Source organism: Oncorhynchus mykiss, chromosome 16 (genome assembly GCF_013265735.2).
Source record: "Oncorhynchus mykiss isolate Arlee chromosome 16, USDA_OmykA_1.1, whole genome shotgun sequence".
Classification (NCBI taxonomy): Eukaryota; Metazoa; Chordata; class Actinopteri; order Salmoniformes; family Salmonidae; genus Oncorhynchus; species Oncorhynchus mykiss.
In genome coordinates, this window is record NC_048580.1 from 59,159,370 (window position 1) to 59,178,682 (window position 19,313).

General features: G+C 43.4%; 2 protein-coding genes across 6 annotated transcripts in view; one reads left to right on the forward strand and one right to left on the reverse strand.

Moving 5' to 3' along the window:
* Nucleotides 1-14,625: 14,625 nt before the first annotated feature.
* On the forward strand, nucleotides 14,626-19,203 carry LOC110492424 (caspase recruitment domain-containing protein 19). 4 transcript variants are annotated; one of them, XM_021566734.2, is made up of 6 exons: nucleotides 14,626-15,020; nucleotides 16,414-16,583; nucleotides 16,873-17,032; nucleotides 17,240-17,308; nucleotides 17,946-18,011; nucleotides 18,347-19,203. In XM_021566734.2, the coding sequence occupies exons 1-6, from the start codon at nucleotides 15,014-15,016 to the stop codon at nucleotides 18,457-18,459; spliced, it is 585 nt and encodes a 194-aa protein (XP_021422409.1). In that variant the 5' UTR covers nucleotides 14,626-15,013; the 3' UTR covers nucleotides 18,460-19,203. The 4 variants fall into 4 exon arrangements, with proteins under 4 accessions (XP_021422409.1, XP_021422412.1, XP_021422411.1 ...); XM_021566736.2 differs by having other exon boundaries at nucleotides 14,634-15,020; nucleotides 16,414-16,571; XM_021566737.2 differs by lacking the exon at nucleotides 17,240-17,308 and having other exon boundaries at nucleotides 14,631-15,020.
* The window catches only part of LOC110492425 (ninjurin-1), a 30,211-nt gene continuing 27,462 nt past the window's right edge, over nucleotides 16,565-19,313 (reverse strand). For both annotated transcript variants that reach the window (XR_002469002.2, XR_002469001.2), the window contains exon 5: nucleotides 16,565-16,926. The gene's annotated coding sequence lies outside the window, so the exon portion shown is untranslated. The remainder of the gene's footprint in view (nucleotides 16,927-19,313) is intronic.

The following is a 19,313-nucleotide window of genomic DNA, read 5'->3' on the forward strand; positions in this document are numbered from 1 at the left end:
TATTTTCAATGACGGCCTAGTGGGTTAACTGCCTGTTCAGGGGCAGAATGACAGAATGTCAGCTCGGGGGTTTGAACTTGCAACCTTCCGGTTACTAGTCCAACGCTCTAACCACTAGCCTAGGTGGCAACGTTAGCTAGGCTAGGGGTTAGGATTAAGATTAGGGTTAGGAGTTATATTAAACGTCAGGGGAAGGGTTAGCTAACACATGCTAAGTAGTTGCAAAGTTGATAATTAGCTAAAATGCTAAAGTTGTCCATGATGAGTTTTAAACACACAACCTTTTGGTTGCTAGACATTTTTGTTATATAGACTTTTTCATTATATGCCCACCCATCCACCCTTCACATACCAAACATAACATACTCATTTAAGTGTTCTGGATTTTCGTTTACTATGTTACCTCTAGTCTATGAGACAAGCTTGGTATTTTTGAGGGATTCAAGACTCAATACTATACTAACATGGGTGCCAGTAAAAACAGCATAAAGGAGAATTTCATTGTCACGAACACCATGAAATAATTGGAATACTGCAAAAGCAGCTTGTCATATGACATTTAGATACTAATTCTGCGCTCCGATGGTTAACAATCCCTTCTTTCCTCATCATATACAGACAGTGGTTTTAAGAATTGGTACAAAGCTGGAATTACTACATTGAATGATTTGTTTTATGATGGTTCCCTTAATCTGTCCTGCAATTGCAACAATAATATAGTTTACCAGACAAAATGTTCCTGTTTTCTTCAGCTTCAAAGTTTTATCAATTCAATTTCCTTTTATAAGGAGGAATCTGGCATTAATAAGCTGGAAAAACTCATACGCCATGTTAGCTTCTGAAAAAAGACAATAAGATACATATGAACTCAGCAAAAAAATAAACGTCCTCTCACTGTCAACTGCATTAATTTTCAGCAAACTTAACATGTGTAAATATTTGTATGAACATAACAAGATTCAACAACTGAGACATAATCTGAACAAGTTCCACAGACATGTGACTAACAGAAATGGAATAATGTGTCGCTGAACAAAGGGGGGGTCAAAATCAAAATTAACAGTCAGTATCTGGTGCGGCCACCAGCTGCATTAGGTACTGCCTGCAGTGCATCTCCTCCTCGTGGACTGCAACAGATTTGCTAGTTCTTGCTGTGAGATGTTACCCCACTCTTCCACGAAGGCACCTGCAAGTTCCCGGACATTTCTGGGGGGAATGGCCCTAGCCCTCACCCTCTGCTCCAACAGGTCCCAGACGTGCTCAATGGGATTGAGATCCGGGCTCATTGCTGGCCATGGCAGAACACTGACATTCCTGTCTTGCAGGAAATCACGCACAGAACGAGCAGTATGGCTGGTGGCATTGTCATGCTGGAGGATCATGTCAGGATGAGCCTGCAGGAAGGGTACCACATGAGGGAGGAGGATGTCTTCCTTGTAACGCACAGCGTTGAGATTGCCTGCAATGACAACAAGCTCAGTCCGATGATGCTGTGACACACCGCCCCAGACCATGACGGGCCCTCCACCTCCAAATCGATCCCTCTCTACAGTACAGGCCTCGGTGTAATGCTCATTCCTTCAACAATAAACGCGAATCCAACCATCACCCATGGTGAAACAAAACCGCGACTCGTCAGTGAAGAGCACTTTTTTCCAGTCCTGTCTGGTCCAGCGACGGTGTGTTTGTGCCCATAGGCGATGTTGTTGCCGGTGATATCTGGTGAGGACCTGCCTTACAACAGGCCTACAGGCCCTCAGTCCAGCCTCTTTCAGCCTATTGCGGACAGTCAGCGCTGAAGGAAGGATTGTGCATTCCTGGTGTAACTCGGGCAGTTGTTATTGCCATCCTGTACCTGTCCCGCAGTTGTGATGTTAGGAGGTACCGATCCTGTGCAGGTGTTGTTACACGTGGTCTGCCACTGCGAGGACGATCAGCTGTCCGTCCTGTCTCCCTGTAGCACTGTCTTAGGTGTCTCACAGTACGGACATTGCAATTTATTGCCCTGGCCACATCTGCAGTCCTCATGCCTCCTTGCAGCATGCCTAAGGCATGCTCACGCAGATGAGCAGGGACGCTGGGCATCTTTCTTTTGATGTTTTTCAGAGTCAGTAGAAAGGCCTCTTTAGTGTCCTAAGTTGTCAGAACTGCGACCTTATTTCGTACCGTCTGTAAGCTGTTCGTGTCTTAACGACCGTTCCACAGGTGCATGTTCATTAATTGTTTATGGCTCATTGAACAAGCATGGGACACCGTGTTTAAACCCTTTACAAAGAAGATAAGTGAAGTTATTTGGATTTTTACTAATTATCTTTGAAAGACAGGGTCCTGAAAAAGGGCCGTTTCTTTTTTTGCTGAGTTTACTATAGGCAAGGTCAACACTGATAGTAGCAAACATGCACGGCAGCAAGACTTTAGGGTGACCAGCGTGTTCCAGGTCCCACCAATATCCAGCAACTCCGCACAGCCATTGAAGAGGAGTAGACAACTTTTCACAGGCCACAATCAACAGCCTGATCAACTCTACGCAAGGGGATGTGTCACACTGCATGCGGCAAATGATGGCCACACCAGATACCGATTGGTTTTCTGATCCACGCCCCTACCTTATTTGTTAAGGTATCTGTGATCACCATATGCATATCTGTGTTCCCAGTCATGTGAAATCAATAGATTAGGGACTAATTTATTTATGTCAATTGACTGATTTCCTTATATGAACTGTAACTCAGCAAAATCATTGAAATTGTTGCATGTTGCATTTAGATTTTTGTTCAATTTATATATATTTTATATATATACTCATGTTATAGATATATTCATGTTATTATTTAACATTTTCCATATAGACAAAACCAACAATAACACACACACTATACAGTTTACATACACCTTAGCCAAATACATTTCAACTCAGTTTTTCACAATTCCTGACATTTAATGCTAGTAAAAATGCCCTGTCTTAGGTCAGCTAGGATCACCACTTTATTTTAAGAATGTGAAATGTCAGAATAATAGTAGAGAGAATGATTTATTTCAGTTTTTATTTCTTTCATCACATTCCCAGTGTGTCAGAAGTTTACATACACTCAATTAGTATTTGGTAGCATTGCCTTTAAATTGTTTAACTTGAATCAAACATTTCGGGTAGCCTTCCACAAGCTTCCTACAATAAGTTGAGTGAATTTTGGCCCATTCCTCCTGACAGAGCTGGTGTAACTGAGTCAGGTTTGTAGGCCTCCTTGCTCGCACACGCTTTTTCAGTTATGCCCACACATTTTCTATAGGATTGGGGTCAGTGCTTTGTGATGGCCACTCCACTACCTTGACTTTGTTGGCCATTTTGCCACAACTTTGGAAGTATGCTTTAGGTCATTGTCCATTTGGAAGACCCATTTGCAACCAAGCTTTAACTTCCTGACTGGTGTCTTGAGATGTTGCTTCAATATATCCACATGATTTTCCCACCTCATGATGCCATCAATTTTGTGATGTGCAGCAGTCCCTCGTGCAGCAAAGCACCCCCACAACATGATGCTGCCACCCCCGTGCTTCACGGTTGGGATGGTGTTCTTCGGGCTTGCAAGCCTCCCCCTTTTTCCTCCAAACATAATGTTAGGAAATTATGATTAATATGACTGAACAAATAATTTTAAATGGAACTGTAAGTAAACTTATACTCTGTTATATTATGTTTAATAGGCAATATGAGTTCATAAGAATAAATTGTGTGACAGGAGAAAGGAGTAATAAAATGTTAAAGAACACCATTCCAACTGGGCAGGAACAAATGGGTTGTGGACTGTGTAAACACATAAGGTCGTTAGCCTATGGTTGACCCAACCTGAAACTTAGCTCTGGGGTTTTTAGATTAGGCAGTGAGTGCATTCCTAGGGTTTCTGTTAGTTAAAACTGTCAGTTCAGTGGTGATCGATAATGTTGAGGGGTCAAAAGTTATCTGGGAGTGTGTTAGTAAGTTAGAATTAACTTTTCACCTTTCTTTGTCCTGGTCGACAGGAGGGGGTTCGGTTAAGGCAGTGAAATGACGTCATGATCTGTATTTAAACTGATGCATGTGTTTGAGTGGTAACGCGCTCCGAGAATAAATTCTATTACCTATTATTTAAAGACTGGTCTGCGTCTATTTTATGCAAACAAGAAATCTTACAAATTCTCATAAAATAGATGAAGGGCTTTCAATTGATGAAAGCACATTGGCTTAATTCAATTATACTAACACATAATGATGGTCATTATGGCCAAACAGTTCTATTTTTTTATTTTTGTTTCATCAGACCAGAGGACATTTCTCTAAAAAGTATGATCTTTGTTCCCATGTGCAATTGCAAGCCCGTAGTCTGGCTTTTTTATGGCGGTTTTGGAGCAGTGGCTTCTTCCTTGCTGAGCGGCCTTTCAGGTTATGTCGATATAGGACTCGTTTTACTGTGGATATAGATACTTTTGTGCTTGTTTCCTCCAGCATCTTCACAAGGTCCTTTGCTGTTTTCTGGGATTGATTAGCACTTTTCGCACCAAAGTTCGTTCATCTCTAGGAGACAGAACTCGTCTCCTTCCTGAGCGGTATGACGGCTGCATGGTCCCATGGTGTTTATACTTGTGTACTATTGTTTGTACATATGAATGTGGTACTTTCAGGCTTTTGGAAATTGCTCCCAAGGATGAACCAGACTTGCGGAGGTCTACAATTTTTTTCTGAGGTCTTGGCTGATTTCTTTTGATTTCCCCATGATGTCAAGCAAAGAGGCACTGAGTTTGAAGGTAGGCCTTGAGATACATTCACAAGTACACCTCAAATTGGCACAAATTATGTCAATTGGCCAATCAGAAGCTTCTAAAGCCATGACATCATTTTCTGGAATTTTCCAAGCGGTTTAAAGGCACAATCAACTTAGTGTATGCAAACTTCTGACCCACTGGAATTGTGATACAGTGAATTATAAGTGAAATAATTTGTCTGTAAACAATTGTTGAAAAAATGACTTGTGTCATGCACAAAGTAGATTGCCAAAACTATAGTTAGTTTACAATAAATTTGTGGAGTGGTTGAGAAACTAGTTTTAATGACTCCAACCTAAGTGTATGTAAACTTCTGACTTCAGCTGTACACTACCGTTCAAAAGTTTGGGGTCACTGAGAAATGTCCTTGTTTTTGAAAGAAAGGCAATTTTTTTGTCTGTTAAAATAACATCAAATTGATCACAAATAAAGTGTAAACATTTTTTATGTTGTAAGTAACTATTGTAGCTGGAAAAGGCAGATTTTTATGGAATATCTACATGAGCAGAGAATATCTACAGAGGCCCATTATCAGCAACCATCACTCCTGTGTTCCAATGGCATGTTGTGTTAGCTAATCCAAGGAAAACTGTTGTTCTGATTAAAGAAGCAATAAAACTGGCCTTCTTTACACTAGTTGAGTATCTGGAGCATCAGCATTTGTGGGTTCGATTACAGGCTCAAAATGGCCAGAAACAAAGACTTTCTTCTGACACTCATCAGTCTATTCTTGTTCAGAGAAATGAAGGCTATTCCATGCCAGAAATTGCCAAGAAACTGAAGATCTCGTACAACTCTGTGTACTACTCCCTTCACAGAACAGCGCAAACTGGGTCTAACCAGAATAGAAAGAGGAGTGGGAGGCCCCGGTGCACAACTGAGCAAGAGGACAAGTACACTAGAGTGTCTAGTTTGAGAAACAGACGACTCACAAGTCCTCAACTGGCAGCTTCATTAAATAGTACCCGCAAAACACCAGTCTCAACGTCAACAGTGAAGAGGCGACTCCGGGATACTGGCCTTCTCGGCAGAGTTGCAAAGAAAAAGCCATATCTCAGACTGGCCAATAAAAAGAAAAGATTAAGAAAGAACACAGACACTGGACAGATGAACTCTAGACAAAGGAACTCTGCCTAGAAGGCCAGCATCCTGGAGTCGCCACTTCACTGTTAACATTGAGACAGGCTGCCCGGAAGTTACTCCAGCTTCGGCAGGACACCCTCAGTGTGGCAGACTATGCGGTGGAGTTCCGCACGCTAGCAGCGGAGGGTACCTGGAACCCGGAAGCACTGTTCGACACGTTCCTGCATGGATTATCAGAGGAGGTAAAGGATGAGCTGGCAGCCCAAGAACTACCGATGCATCTCGACTCAGTCATCACTTTAACCATCCAGATCGATGGTCGGCTACGGGAATGTAGGAGGGACAAGAGGTCCGATTGCGGTCCCAGTCACTCACTCGGGGATCCCAACTTGCTGCTGATAAACTCCAGAAGTCCCTGGCGTCTACATCCCCCAAAGCATCTGTGTTTACCCGAGTCCCTAAAAGAACCTCCGGAGACTGCCGATTCACCTCTTCCCGAGCCGATGCAGCTCGGCAGGGCTGTCTCCAGCCGAACGTGTACGCAGACTTGAGACCCAGAGTTGTCTGTATTGCAGTTCTGCCGGTCATTTTGTGTCTACTTGTCCCTTCAAGAGAGCTAGCTCATTCGTTGGAGTGAGTACACTGGTGGGTCTGAAAGATAATTGTTATTGTCTCCTTACTCGCCCCCCTCTCTATGCCACCATGCTGTGGGGCGACCAGTCCAAGTCTCTCCAGGTACCGATCGACTCGGGGGCCGATATGAGTCTCATGGACATTACCCTGGTGTCAGAGCTGGGCATCCCCACTCAACCCCTCTCCATTCACATGGGTGTTAGAGTGCTGGATGGGCGCTCTATAGGCCGGGTCACCCACCAGACCACCCCCATCAGCCTACGAGGGTCGGGGAACAACAGCGAGGCTATCCAATTCCTGCAGGTTGAGTCTCCGCAGGTCAAATCAAAATCAAATCAAAATCAAATGTATTTATATAGCCCTTCGTACATCAGCTGATATCTCAAAGTGCTGTACAGAAACCCAGCCTAAAACCCCAAACAGCAAGCAATGCAGGTGTAGAAGCACGGTGGCTAGGAAAAACTCCCTAGAAAGGCCAAAACCTAGGAAGAAACCTAGAGAGGAACCAGGCTATGTGGGGTGGCCAGTCCTCTTCTGGCTGTGCCGGGTGGAGATTATAACAGAACATGGCCAAGATGTTCAAATGTTCATAAATGACATACATATATGTGAATGAATAATAATAAGGCAGAACAGGCCAGGTGGACTGGGGACAGCAAGGAGTCATCATGTCAGGTAGTCCTGGGGCATGGTCCTAGGGCTCAGGTCCTCCGAGAGAGAGAAAGAAAGAGAGAATTAGAGAGAGCACACTTAAATTCACACAGGACACCGAATAGGACAGGAGAAGTACTCCAGATATAACAAACTGACCCTAGCCCCCCGACACATAAACTACTGAAGCATAAATACTGGAGGCTGAGACAGGAGGGGTCAGGAGACACTGTGGCCCCATCCGAGGACACCCCGGACAGGGCCAAACAGGAAGGATATAACTCCACCCACTTTGCCAAAGCACAGCCCCCACACCACTAGAGGATTATCTTCAACCACCAACTTACCATCCTGAGACAAGGCTGAGTATAGCCCACAAAGATCTCCGCCACGGCACAACCCAAGGGGGGGGGGGGGGGGGGGGGGGGTGGGGCGCCAACCCAGACAGGATGATCACATAAGTGACTCAACCCACTCAGGTGACGCACCCCTCCCAGGGACGGTATGAGAGAACCCCAGTAAGCCAGTGACTCAGCCCCTGTAATAGGGTTAGAGGCAGAGAATCCCAGTGGAAAGAGGGGAACCGGCCAGGCAGAGACAGCAAGGGCGGTTCGTTGCTCCAGAGCCTTTCCGTTCACCTTCCCACTCCTGGGCCAGACTACACTCAATCATATGACCCACTGAAGAGATGAGTCTTCAGTAAAGACTTAAAGGTTGAGACCGAGTTTGCGTCTCTATTACAGGAATTTGATTCCTCTGTTCTAATACCCAATTAAAATTAAACACTCTGTCAATTCATAAGAATTTGTAAGACCTTTATTTTATAGAAATAGACAGAGCCCGGTCTTAAAGTCAAATAGCAGCCTTTATTCACGAGAGTACTGAATACGATACAGTTTACCACAGGTTATAAACTGAAAATAACGTCCTTAGTTTCAGCCCCAACCCGTGCCATCTCCGTTCCAGTACAAAGGCTGTATCTCAAGCCTTCCCACATCCGTCTCCTTACCAATTTAATATAATTTACGAGTCAAGGTTTTCTCGTGTAGATAAGCATTCTAGCCAGTCTGATTCATTTGTACCAAGGAACAGACAGTCATTGTTCTAACTCTTGACCACATTCACACACATTATATTCAGTACTGGGATCAAGAAAGAAAATTCATACATATACAGTAACATAATAGTATTATGATTAGTACATATACAGTAACATAATAGTATTCTGATTAGTACATCCTGATTGAAATGTATACATAATTAGTCATTATAGATAAAAAATTCCCTTAACAGTCTCTGACATGGGTAGGCAGACCGTTCCATAAAAATGGAGCTCTATAGGAGAAAGCCCTGCATCCAGCTGTTTGCTTAGAAATTCTAGGGACAATTAGGAGGCCTGCGTCTTGTGACCGTAGCGTACGTGTAGGTATGTACGGCAGGACCAAATCAGAGAGATAGGTAGGAGCAAGCCCATGTAATGCTTTGTAGGTTAGCAGTAAAACCTTGAAATCAGCCCTTGCTTTGACAGGAAGCCAGTGTAGGGAGGCTAGCACTGGAGTAATATGATCAAAATGTTTGGTTCTAGTCAGGATTCTAGCAGCCGTATTTAGCACTAACTGAAGTTTATTTAGTGCTTTATCCGGGTAGCCGGAAAGTAGAGCATTGCAGTAGTCTAACCTAGAAGTGACAAAAGCATGGATTAATTTTTCTGCATCATTTTTGGAATCATTTTTGCAATGTTACGTAGATGGAACAAATCTGTCCTTGAAATGGTCTTGATATGTTCTTCAAAAGAGAGATCAGGGTCCAGAGTAACGCCGAGGTCCTTCACAGTTTTATTTGAGACGACTGTACAACCATTAAGATTAATTGTCAAATTCAACAGAAGATCTCTTTGTTTCTTGGGACCTAGAACAAGCATCTCTGTTTTGTCCGAGTTTAAAAGTAGAAAGTTTGCAGCCATCCACTTCCTTATGTCTGAAACACATGCTTCTAGCGAGGGCAATTTTGGGGCTTCACCATGTTTCATTGAAATGTACAGCTGTGTGTCATCTGCATAGCAGTGAAAGTTAACATTATGTTTTCGAATGACATCCCCAAGAGGTAAAATACATAGTGAAAACAATAGTGGTCCTAAAACGGAACCTTGAGGAACACTGAAATTTACAGTTTATTTGTCAGAGGACAAACCATTCACAGAGACAAACTGATATCTTTCCGACAAATAAGATCTAAACCAGGCCAGAACTTGTCCGTGTAGACCAATTTGGGTTTCCAGTCTCTCCAAAAGAATATGGTGATCGATGGTATCAAAAGCAGCACTAAGGTCTAGGAGCACGAGGACAGATGCAGAGCCTCGGTCTGATGCCATTAAAAGGTAATTTACCACCTTCACAAGTGCAGTCTCAGTGCTATGATGGGGTCTAAAACCAGACTGAAGCATTTCGTATACATTGTTTGTCTTCAGGAAGGCAGTGAGTTGCTGCGCAACAGCCTTTTCTAAAATTTTTGAGAGGAATGGAAGATTCGATATAGGCTGATAGTTTTTTATATTTTCTGGGTCAAGGTTTGGCTTTTTCAAGAGAGGCTTTATTACTGCCATTTTTAGTGAGTTTGGTACACATCCGGTGGATAGAGAGACGTTTATTATGTTCAACATAGGAGGGACAAGCACAGGAAGCAGCTCTTTCAGTAGTTTAGTTGGAATAGGGTCCAGTATGCAGCTTGAAGGTTTAGAGGCCATGATTATTTTCATCATTGTGTCAAGAGATATAGTACTAAAACACTTAAGAGTCTCTCTTGATCCTAGGTCCTGGCAGAGTTGTGCAGACTCAGGACAACTGAGCTTTGAAGGACTACGCAGATTTAAAGAGGAGTCCGTAATTTGCTTTCTAATAATCATGATCTTTTCCTCAAAGAAGTTCATGAGTTTATCACTGCTAAAGTGAAAGCCATCCTCTCTTGGGGAATGCTGCTTTAATAATTTTGCACGCCCAATTCTTCACTTTTTGATTTGTTAAAAAAGTTTGAAATATCCAATAAATGTCGTTCCACTTCATGATTGTGTCCCACTTGTTGTTGATTCTTCACAAAAAAATACAGTTTTATATCTTTATGTTTGAAGCCTGAAATGTGGCAAAAGGTCGCAAAGTTCAAGGGGGCCGAATACTTTCGCAAGGCACTGTAGCTTCGGCTGTTGGAGGTCCTGACGAACCATGTCCAGATAAAGCGTCCGGAGTGAAAAAGTTGAGGGAAAAAACAAAAATATAAACGGTAATTTAAAAGTAAAAAACGTAAAGTTGTCATGTAGCAAAATAGGTTGGCAACAAAACGCACGGCAACAAAACGCACGGCAACACGCAAACAAGTCTGCAAGTTGTCCCAGTGGTATTGGGATTCTCTTGGCTCCAGTGACACAATCCCTCCATTGACAGGGCTACAGGTGCCATCGTGGGCTGTAGCCCGTCCTGCCACACTCATTGCCTGAAGTCAGCTCTGCCTGCCCCGGGATGTCTTCCGGGGGGCTTGGAAATTGCCCCGGACCTCTCCGCCAGCTCCACAGAGTACCAGGACCTCCGGGAGGGGTTCAGTAAGGCCCAGGCCACTTCGCTTCTGCAGCACCGACCAGTATCCAAGAAGGTCAAGTCTGAGGTACTGACACGTCGCTATAGGGCTCAGGCACTGGCCCGCCGCTACACCCCCGGAAGCCGAGACCTGTCCCCCCCAGTTCAAGATCATTAGCCCCTCTGCTGTTCATCCTCTGTTGCCCTGTATCCTCCGTATTTTTCCTACCTTTTCTGTGTCTAGAGTCAAAACCATGTCTGACTACCCCATGTCTTCTGTTTCTAGGCCCATCCTTCCCCTCGTGTCATCGAGTGCCAGCCAGCGTACACGGTGAGACGCCTCCTGAGGGTTCGACCATGGGGCAGGGGTTTCCAGTACCTGGTTGACTGGGAAGGTTATGGCCCGGAGTAGAGGTGCTGGGTTCCCGCTAAAGACATCTTGGGGGGGGGGGGGGGGGGGGGGGGGGGGGTACTGTCACACCCTGATCTGCTTCACCTGTCCTTGTGCTTGCCTCCACCCCCCTCCAGGTGTCGCCCTTTTTCCCTATTATCCCCTGTGTTTTTATACTTGTGTTCTCTGTCTGTTTGTGGCCAGTTTGTCTTGTTCGCTCAAGCTTACCTTTCCTGTCAGCTCCTATCGTTTCCCAGCCTCTCTTTGCCTGTCCTGACCCTGTACCCGCCCGCCTGACCTCTCTGCCTGACCCTGAGCCTGCCTGTCGTCCTGTACCTTTGCCTTACCCTGGATTACTGAACCCTGCCTGTCCCTGACCCTGAGTCTGCCTGCCGTCCTGCACCTTTGCCTTACCCTGGATTTTCGACCCCTGCCTGCCTTGACCTGTCTTTGCCCACCCCTGTTTGTTACAATAAACAGTGTTACTTCGACAGTCTGCATCTGGGTCTTACCTTGATTCCTGATATATATATATATATATACACACTACCGGTCAAAAGTTTTAGAACACCTACTCATTCAAGGGGGTTTTTCTTGATTTTTACTATTTTCTACATTGTAGAAAAATAGTGTAGACATCAAAACTATGAAATATCACATATGGAATCATGTAGTAACCAAAAAAGTGTTCAACAAATCTGAATGTATTTTATAACTTAGATTCTTCAAAGTAGCCACCCTTTGCCTTGATGACAGCATTGCACACGCTTGGCATTCTCTCAACCAGCTTCACCTGGAATGTTTGTCCAACAGTCTTGCAGGAGTTCCCACATATGCTGAGCACTTGTTGGCTGCTTTTCCTTCACTCTGCGGTCCAACTTATCACAAACCATCTCAGTTGGGTTGAGTTCGGGTGATTGTGAAAGCCAGGTCATCTGATGCAGCACTCCATCACTCTCCTTCTTGGTCAAATAGCCCTTACACAGCCTGGAGGTGTGTTGGGTCATTGTCCTGTTGAAAAACAAATGATATCCCCACTAAGCGCAAACCAGATGGGATGGTGTATCGCTGCAGAATGAAGTGGTAGCCATGCTGGTTAAGTGTGCCAAGAAATCTAAAGAAATCACTGACAGTGTCACCAAAGCACCCTCACACCCCTTCCTCCATGCTTCACGGTGGGAACCACACATGAGGAGATCATATGTTCACATACTCTGCGTCTCACACAAAAAAAGCTGTTGCAACCAAAAATCGCAAATTTGGACTGATCAGATAAAAGGTCAGATTTCCACCGGTCTAATGTCCATTGCTTGTGTTTCCTGGCCCAAGCAAGTCTCTTCTTCTTATTGGTGTCCTTTAGTAGGGGTTGCTTTTCAGCAATTTGACCATGAAGGCCTGATTCATTCAGTCTCCTCTAAACAGTTGATGTTGAGATGTGTCTGTTACTTGAACACTTGAACACACTTGAACACTGTGAAGCATTTACTTGAGCTGCAATTTTTGAGGCTGGTAACTCTAATGCCTTCCTCCTGGCTACTCCTGGCTACTCCAACCTCGGCCAACAGCCCCCCCCCCCCCCCCGCAGCTACTCGCCCAAGCCTCTCCAGGTTCTCCTTTACCCAAATCCAGATAGCAGATGTTCTGAAAGAGCTGCAAAACCTGGACCCGTACAAATCAGCTGGGCTTGACAATCTGGACCCTCTATTTCTGAAACTATCCGCCGTCATTGTCGCAACCCCTATTACCAGCCTGTTCAACCTCTCTTTCATATCGTCTGAGATCCCCAATTATTGGAAAGCTGCCGCAATCATCCCCCTCTTCAAAGGGGGAGACACCCTGGACCCAAACTGTTACAGACCTATATCCATGCTGCCCTGCCTATCAAAGGTCTTCGAAAGCCAAGTCAACAAACAGGTCACTGACCATCTCAAATCCCACTGTACCTTCTCCGCTGTGCAATCTGGTTTCCGAGCCGGTCACGGGTGCACCTCAGCCACGCTCAAGGTACTAAACGATATCATAACCGCCATCGATAAAAGACAGTACTGTGCAGCCGTCTTCATCGACCTTGCCAAGGCTTTCGACTCTGTCAATCACCATATTCTTATCGGCAAACTGAGTAGCCTCGGTTTTTCTAATGACTGCCTTGCCTGGTTCACCAACTACTTTGCAGACAGAGTTCAGTGTGTCAAATTGGAGGGCATGCTGTCCGGTCCTCTGGCAGTCTCTATGGGGGTGCCACAGGGTTCAATTCTCGGGCCGACTCTTTTCTCTGTATATATCAATGATGTTGCTCTTGCTGCGGGCGATTCTCTGATCCACCTCTACGCAGACGACACCATTCTGTATACTTCCTGCCCGTCCTTGGACACTGTGCTATCTAACCTCCAAACAAACTTCAACGCCATACAACACTCCTTCCGTGGCCTCAAACTGCTCTTAAACGCTAGTAAAACCAAATGCATGCTTTTCAACCGTTTGCTGCCTGCAACCGCACGCCCGACTAGCAACACCACCCTGGATGGTTCCGACCTAGAATGTGTGGACATCTATAAGTACCTAGGTGTCTGGCTAGACGGTAAACTCTCCTTCCAGAATCATATCAAACATCTCCATCATCTTTTGCACACCAATATCTCTACCTGTACATGACCATCTGATCATTTATCACTCCAGTGTTAATCTGCAAAATTGTAATTATTCGCCTACCTCCTCATGCCTTTTGCACACAATGTATATACTTTTTTCCCTACTGTGTTATTGACTTGTTAATTGTTTACTCCATGTGTAACTCTGTGTTGTCTGTTCACACTGCTATGCTTTATCTTGGCCAGGTCGCAGTTGCAAATGAGAACTTGTTCTCAACTAGCCTACCTGGTTAAATAAAGGTGAAATAAATAAAGAAAATGATGAACATATCCTCTGCAGCAGAGGTAACTCTGGGTCACCCTTTCCTGTGGTGGTACTCATGAGAGACAGTTTCATCATAGTGCTTGATGGTTTTTGCGAATCCACTTGAAACTTTCAAAGTTCTTGACATTTTCCAGATTGACTGACCTTCATGTCTTAAAGTAATGATGTACTGTAATTTATCTTTGCTTATTCGAGCTGTTCTCTCCATAATATGGACTTGGTATATTACCAAAAAGTGCTATCTTCTGTATACCACCCCTACCTTGTCACAATGCAACTGATTGGCTCAAACGCATTAAGAAAGAAAGAAATTCCACAAATTAGCTTTTAACAAGGCACACCTGTTAATTGAAATGCATCCAGGTGACTACCTCATAAAGCTGGTTGAGAGAATGCCAAAAGTGTGCAAAGCTGTCATCAAGACAAATGGTGGCTACTTTGAAGAATCTGAAATATAAAATATATTTTGATTTGTTTAACACTTGTTTGGTTACTACATTTTTCCATATGTGTAATTTCATAGTTTTGACGTTTTCAATATTATTCTACAATGTAGAAAATAGTACAAATAAATAAAAACCCTTGATTGAGTAGTTGTGTTCAAACTTTTGACTGGAATTGCACAGTGTGTGTTATTGTTGGTTTTGTCTGTATGGAAAATATTGTTGGTTTTGTTTGCTATTGTTGGCTTGGTTTGTATGGAAAATGTTAAATAAATGAGTTACATTGGTAGGTAGGCTGCCGCGTAATAACAGTGTAGGTACACGTTATTTAATAGTAGCTTAGACATTTAACTATTCTGGTACATGTATCAGTCAGTGACGCCACTCTTTAATAGTCCTTCGTGCACAAGGCTACAGAGCACGGCCGGTTGTGGTGTCAACATGGGAAGAGCGTCAAAGTAGGGAGAGCAGGAAGTTAGCTAACAGGTAGTCATCGGTCGGAAAGGGGGAAGCCTCAAGCCTTATCTCCGTTATCTTCCATGGCAGGTTAGTGAATTTGAATACATTTTTGGGGGCTTTTGCTTTGGTTATGTGTGAATCATGCGCAACAGAGGATAGATAATCTGCCACTCACTATCGCCACCATGTCGCGTCGCCGCCACGACCTGGTGGCTGGCTGTTGCTGACCTTCTCAATCTCAATAACAAATCAAGATAGAGTAGACTATTGGTCGTATTTTACTTGGTTATTTTTTACCAACATTTGACCTACACTTATCACAAACACTGTAAATATGATTTACATTTGAGTAGACCTCGCAATAACATACATTAATATACTGTATATGCCAATAGCAATTTGATACTTTGTACCAAGGGTTATGCGAGCAATGCTTCAACCAATGTTGCCATGCATGCAATACTGTAACCAACGAGCGTAAATACAGAATGTAAACACTTTCTCTTTTGCATGGTGCATCTTCACTAACGCAGTGTGCCCCTTGCGTGGCAAGATCAATTCATGTTTCTAAAAAGGGACGCTAAACCTCTTAACCCTTATTTCCTCTTGAAGGACTAATGCCTACAACCATGGTTTACAGAATAGACTGTAGTGTAGACAGCCAACAGTGCTGTTCAGTGCCAAGTATTCAGAGTTACAATTAGACCTGCCTCTTTAATCTGACCTCAGTGACACTAGTTCAGTTAAAGCATGTAGGGGTGTGCGTTGTTCACTCTATTTGAGATGTATTTTAAACTGTAAAACCCTTACGCACCACTGCACTTTGTATACCAGGGTTGGCTGGCCTTCTCTAGTCACTCGTAGGCACAGTCACTGGTATACTTTTATTTACAAAGCCATTTTAGGTTTACTACCTTTTTATTTGGGCATTTTTATTGTTCCGAAATGGGGTGGGAACTCTCTTCGTTCGCTGGACTTTATCCTGCTAACTGTTCCAAATGTCCGAACTGAATTTGGTAAAAGGGCTTTTAAGTACTCTGCGCCATCGTCTTGGAACACCTTACAAAATACTTTTAAACTGGAAGAACTTGTCCCGATTGCTATTTTTAAATCACTGATGAATGATCTTGAGACTGATTCCCTGACCTGTCAATGTTTTTAACTTGCTGTTTTTGATTTTGTTATACTCTTGTGAATTCTATGGTTTTTACTATATTACTTGTAGTTTTTCATGTTGTTTGTCTGTAATTTTTGTAATGACTTGGTGCTGCCTATCTTGGCCAGGACGCTCTTGAAAAAGAGATTTTAAATCTCAATGAGCCCTTCCTGGTTAAATAAAGGTTAAATAAAAAATAAATAAAAACCATTTATGTGCTTCTGAAACAAAAGTCCTATGTTTGCTATACATTGTAAAACTAAATAAATAAATAGTTTCATTAAAGTGTGTATTTATTTGTGCCTTATCTCCTGTATTCCCTAGCTCCCTGGTCATGCTCAGACGGCTACCATGTGCAGCTGCAAAGGGACTCCCAGTTCCTGTGTTCAGACCAGAGGATGCACACTGAGCTGGTGGACAAGCTGGTGCTACAGCTCAACAGGACCTACCCTCAGATACTGACTGACAAGGAGGCCCAGAGGGTAAGTAGCCTAGTGAGTATGCTAACTGTCTGAAGGGATTGAGTACTTGCACACAGCTTTACATCACCACTCTCACCAGGGAACCCTCACCATCAAGGCCTCTACTTTTTCAGCCACAAATGGTCATGCAATTTTCAATTATTCTGTTTTTGAAATGTATTGTGTAGTATTTTGTGATTCTAGGAAATAATTGACAATAACAGTCAGGATGAAGTACTTATTATAGATCCATGAATGCACTATGGATAATTGGGCATAAGGCAGCTGTGTGGACACTTGTGATTGGATGCTTCTGCTTCAGTTCAGGAACCTGAGTGTGCCCACTGTGGTGCGATTGGCTGAGCTGCTGGTGCACCTGCAGGGGAAGGGAGAGGAGGCGTGTCATGAGTTCTACAGGGGGCTTCAGATCCACGCCTATAATGTCTATTTCAACCTGCCTACCAGAGTCAGCCGCAGAAGAGGTACAGCACTGAGGAGATTTACTGATCTCTTGCTGTGTGTGTCCGTCTGTCTGTATACCGGTCGTTTCTCTCTCTTTCTTTCTCTGTGTGTTTCTATATCTGTCTCTTTCACTGTCAGTTTCCTATTTACAGATGTTTGCCAATGTGTGTGTCTGTGTGTGATGCTGTGGAGACTGACTAACAGTGTTCCGTGTGTCTCTGTTCTAGAGCCTGCAGACCCAATGGGGACTAACACTGTGGCCCGCCGCATGGAGAGATATATACTTAATGACAGGGGTAAATCCAATATTACACTAGGTCTAACGATAACTAACGACTTGACTGGATACAAGTTGACAGTTCCTTCAGAATGCAAATGTTAGGGAACAACTGTATAGTATATTTCTTCTTCGAAGTAGAACGAATTTGACCTGTTTGGAATAGAATTTTGTGGAACTGTTGCTTCTTATGAGTAGGTTAAGCACATTTTTTTAGCTCAGTCAAGCATCCAACCTAAGCTTTTTTTGCATCCATCCCTGTCACCTCCATAACCTCAGCTAAGCATCATGTGGCCATTTAGTAACCTCCCTTCAGTGTGATCAGCCCCAGTTCTCTGCTTTTATAGGTCAGACCAGCTCACGTGTCACTCACATGCCCGCAAAACAACCTCTATCCTAATTCCTTTGAATACTTTGTTATGCTTACAGTAGGTCAATGAACAGTTCTAATGAACCAGCAACTACCGATCACATGGTCGAGAGAGATATATTTTCTTTAGAGGAAGCCATGGGTATAACATCACTCAGTATGATGATGCCTGCTTGTCTCTGTTTGTCTGTCTACCATGTTATGAGATTGTCTTACCATTTACACGGTCCAGTGCCCCCTCATCAAGACGATGCATACTATCTCTCCTTTCTCTCTCTCTCTGCAGGACCTCTGTTCTTCCTGAGTTGCTTTAGCCTTGCAGTGGGCTTAGCTCTGCTCTATTATTATGGAGGTAAGTCCTTCATTCAGGAAGAAAAGGTTTCTCATTGAATGATTAAAAATACCTTTGAAGTAGATGTTCACTGCGCAATGACGTGCACTGATTTGGTAATTATGGAAGGAAAAGAAGGTTGTGTCTTATATGTTTTAACATTTCATGCCCTTGTGTCATCGATGTATTCACCCTCCCTCTCTCTCCACTTTTATTCCCCAATACTTTTATACTTGACCTGTCATGCTCTTGCTGTCATTCACGTTTATCCATTTTTCTCAATTTCTTTCTTCCCGTCTCTCCATTCCTCCTCTCCTCTATTCCTCACTTCCTTTCCCTCTGTCTCTGTCCGACAGAGGGTCATTTGAGTGCTACTGGTCCATTTCTGAGCTTCTCAGTGCTGGGACTGGGCAGAGGGACCAGTGAGGTTCTCCTAGCCCACGCCAAGGACGGATCCAAAATTCAATAAGGCCATATTCAGTGGGAAATGCTAAAACAATTATCTTTGCAATGCCAAACATTTACCTGCAGGGGGAACTAAAATGGTGCTATTTAAACAATATATTTGTACATACTTGTAAGTAGTATTGTATTTCAACAGTACCCCTGCATTTTTAAGTGAAAATTTGACTTATTCATTGAATATGTCTTTGAATAATCAGACATAGTGCCTCCATGCTCTTTGTAAGAGTGTCATATAGGCTTTATTAAACATCACAGGGAATCAAAATGCCCTGGTTAACTTAATCTGAACCTTTAAATCTGGGCTAACTTGAAAGTCCTCAAATATTTCATTTGAAGTTCTACAGCTCAGTCCAAATGGAGGGCCTTTTTACTGAGGGAATGGGTGACTTTTAAACATCAAGAGTGGAGGGAGACTGTAAGTCTGCACTGTGCCCCAGTTTGAAGTGAAAGACTGAAAGCCTAACCAGTCTGTTGTTTGAATGTTGTCACTGTGTTGTCATACTACATTTACATGCTACAGTTTCTGAGTGTCCTTAGCAACACATCCATTTTCACCGCTCAGTGCCTTCTAACACTGTGATTGACAGTCAACAGCTTATTCACAGTCTCCAAGTCAACCTTACACTACCCCCTGCATGTCTTCACATGTAGTTGCACTGAGAGACTGACAATTACAGCTTGTTTCTATCCCATTGTTAACAGAGAACTGAGGAATATCACCATAATAAACTAACAGAATTATTATGTTGAATGTTGTTTTCTTTTGATGGGAAGAAATGTGAATGTGCTATAATACTGGAAAGTGTTTGGTTGCGTATTGATAGTTGCACCAGTTTAAGAGAAAAAAAGTTGAAGCAA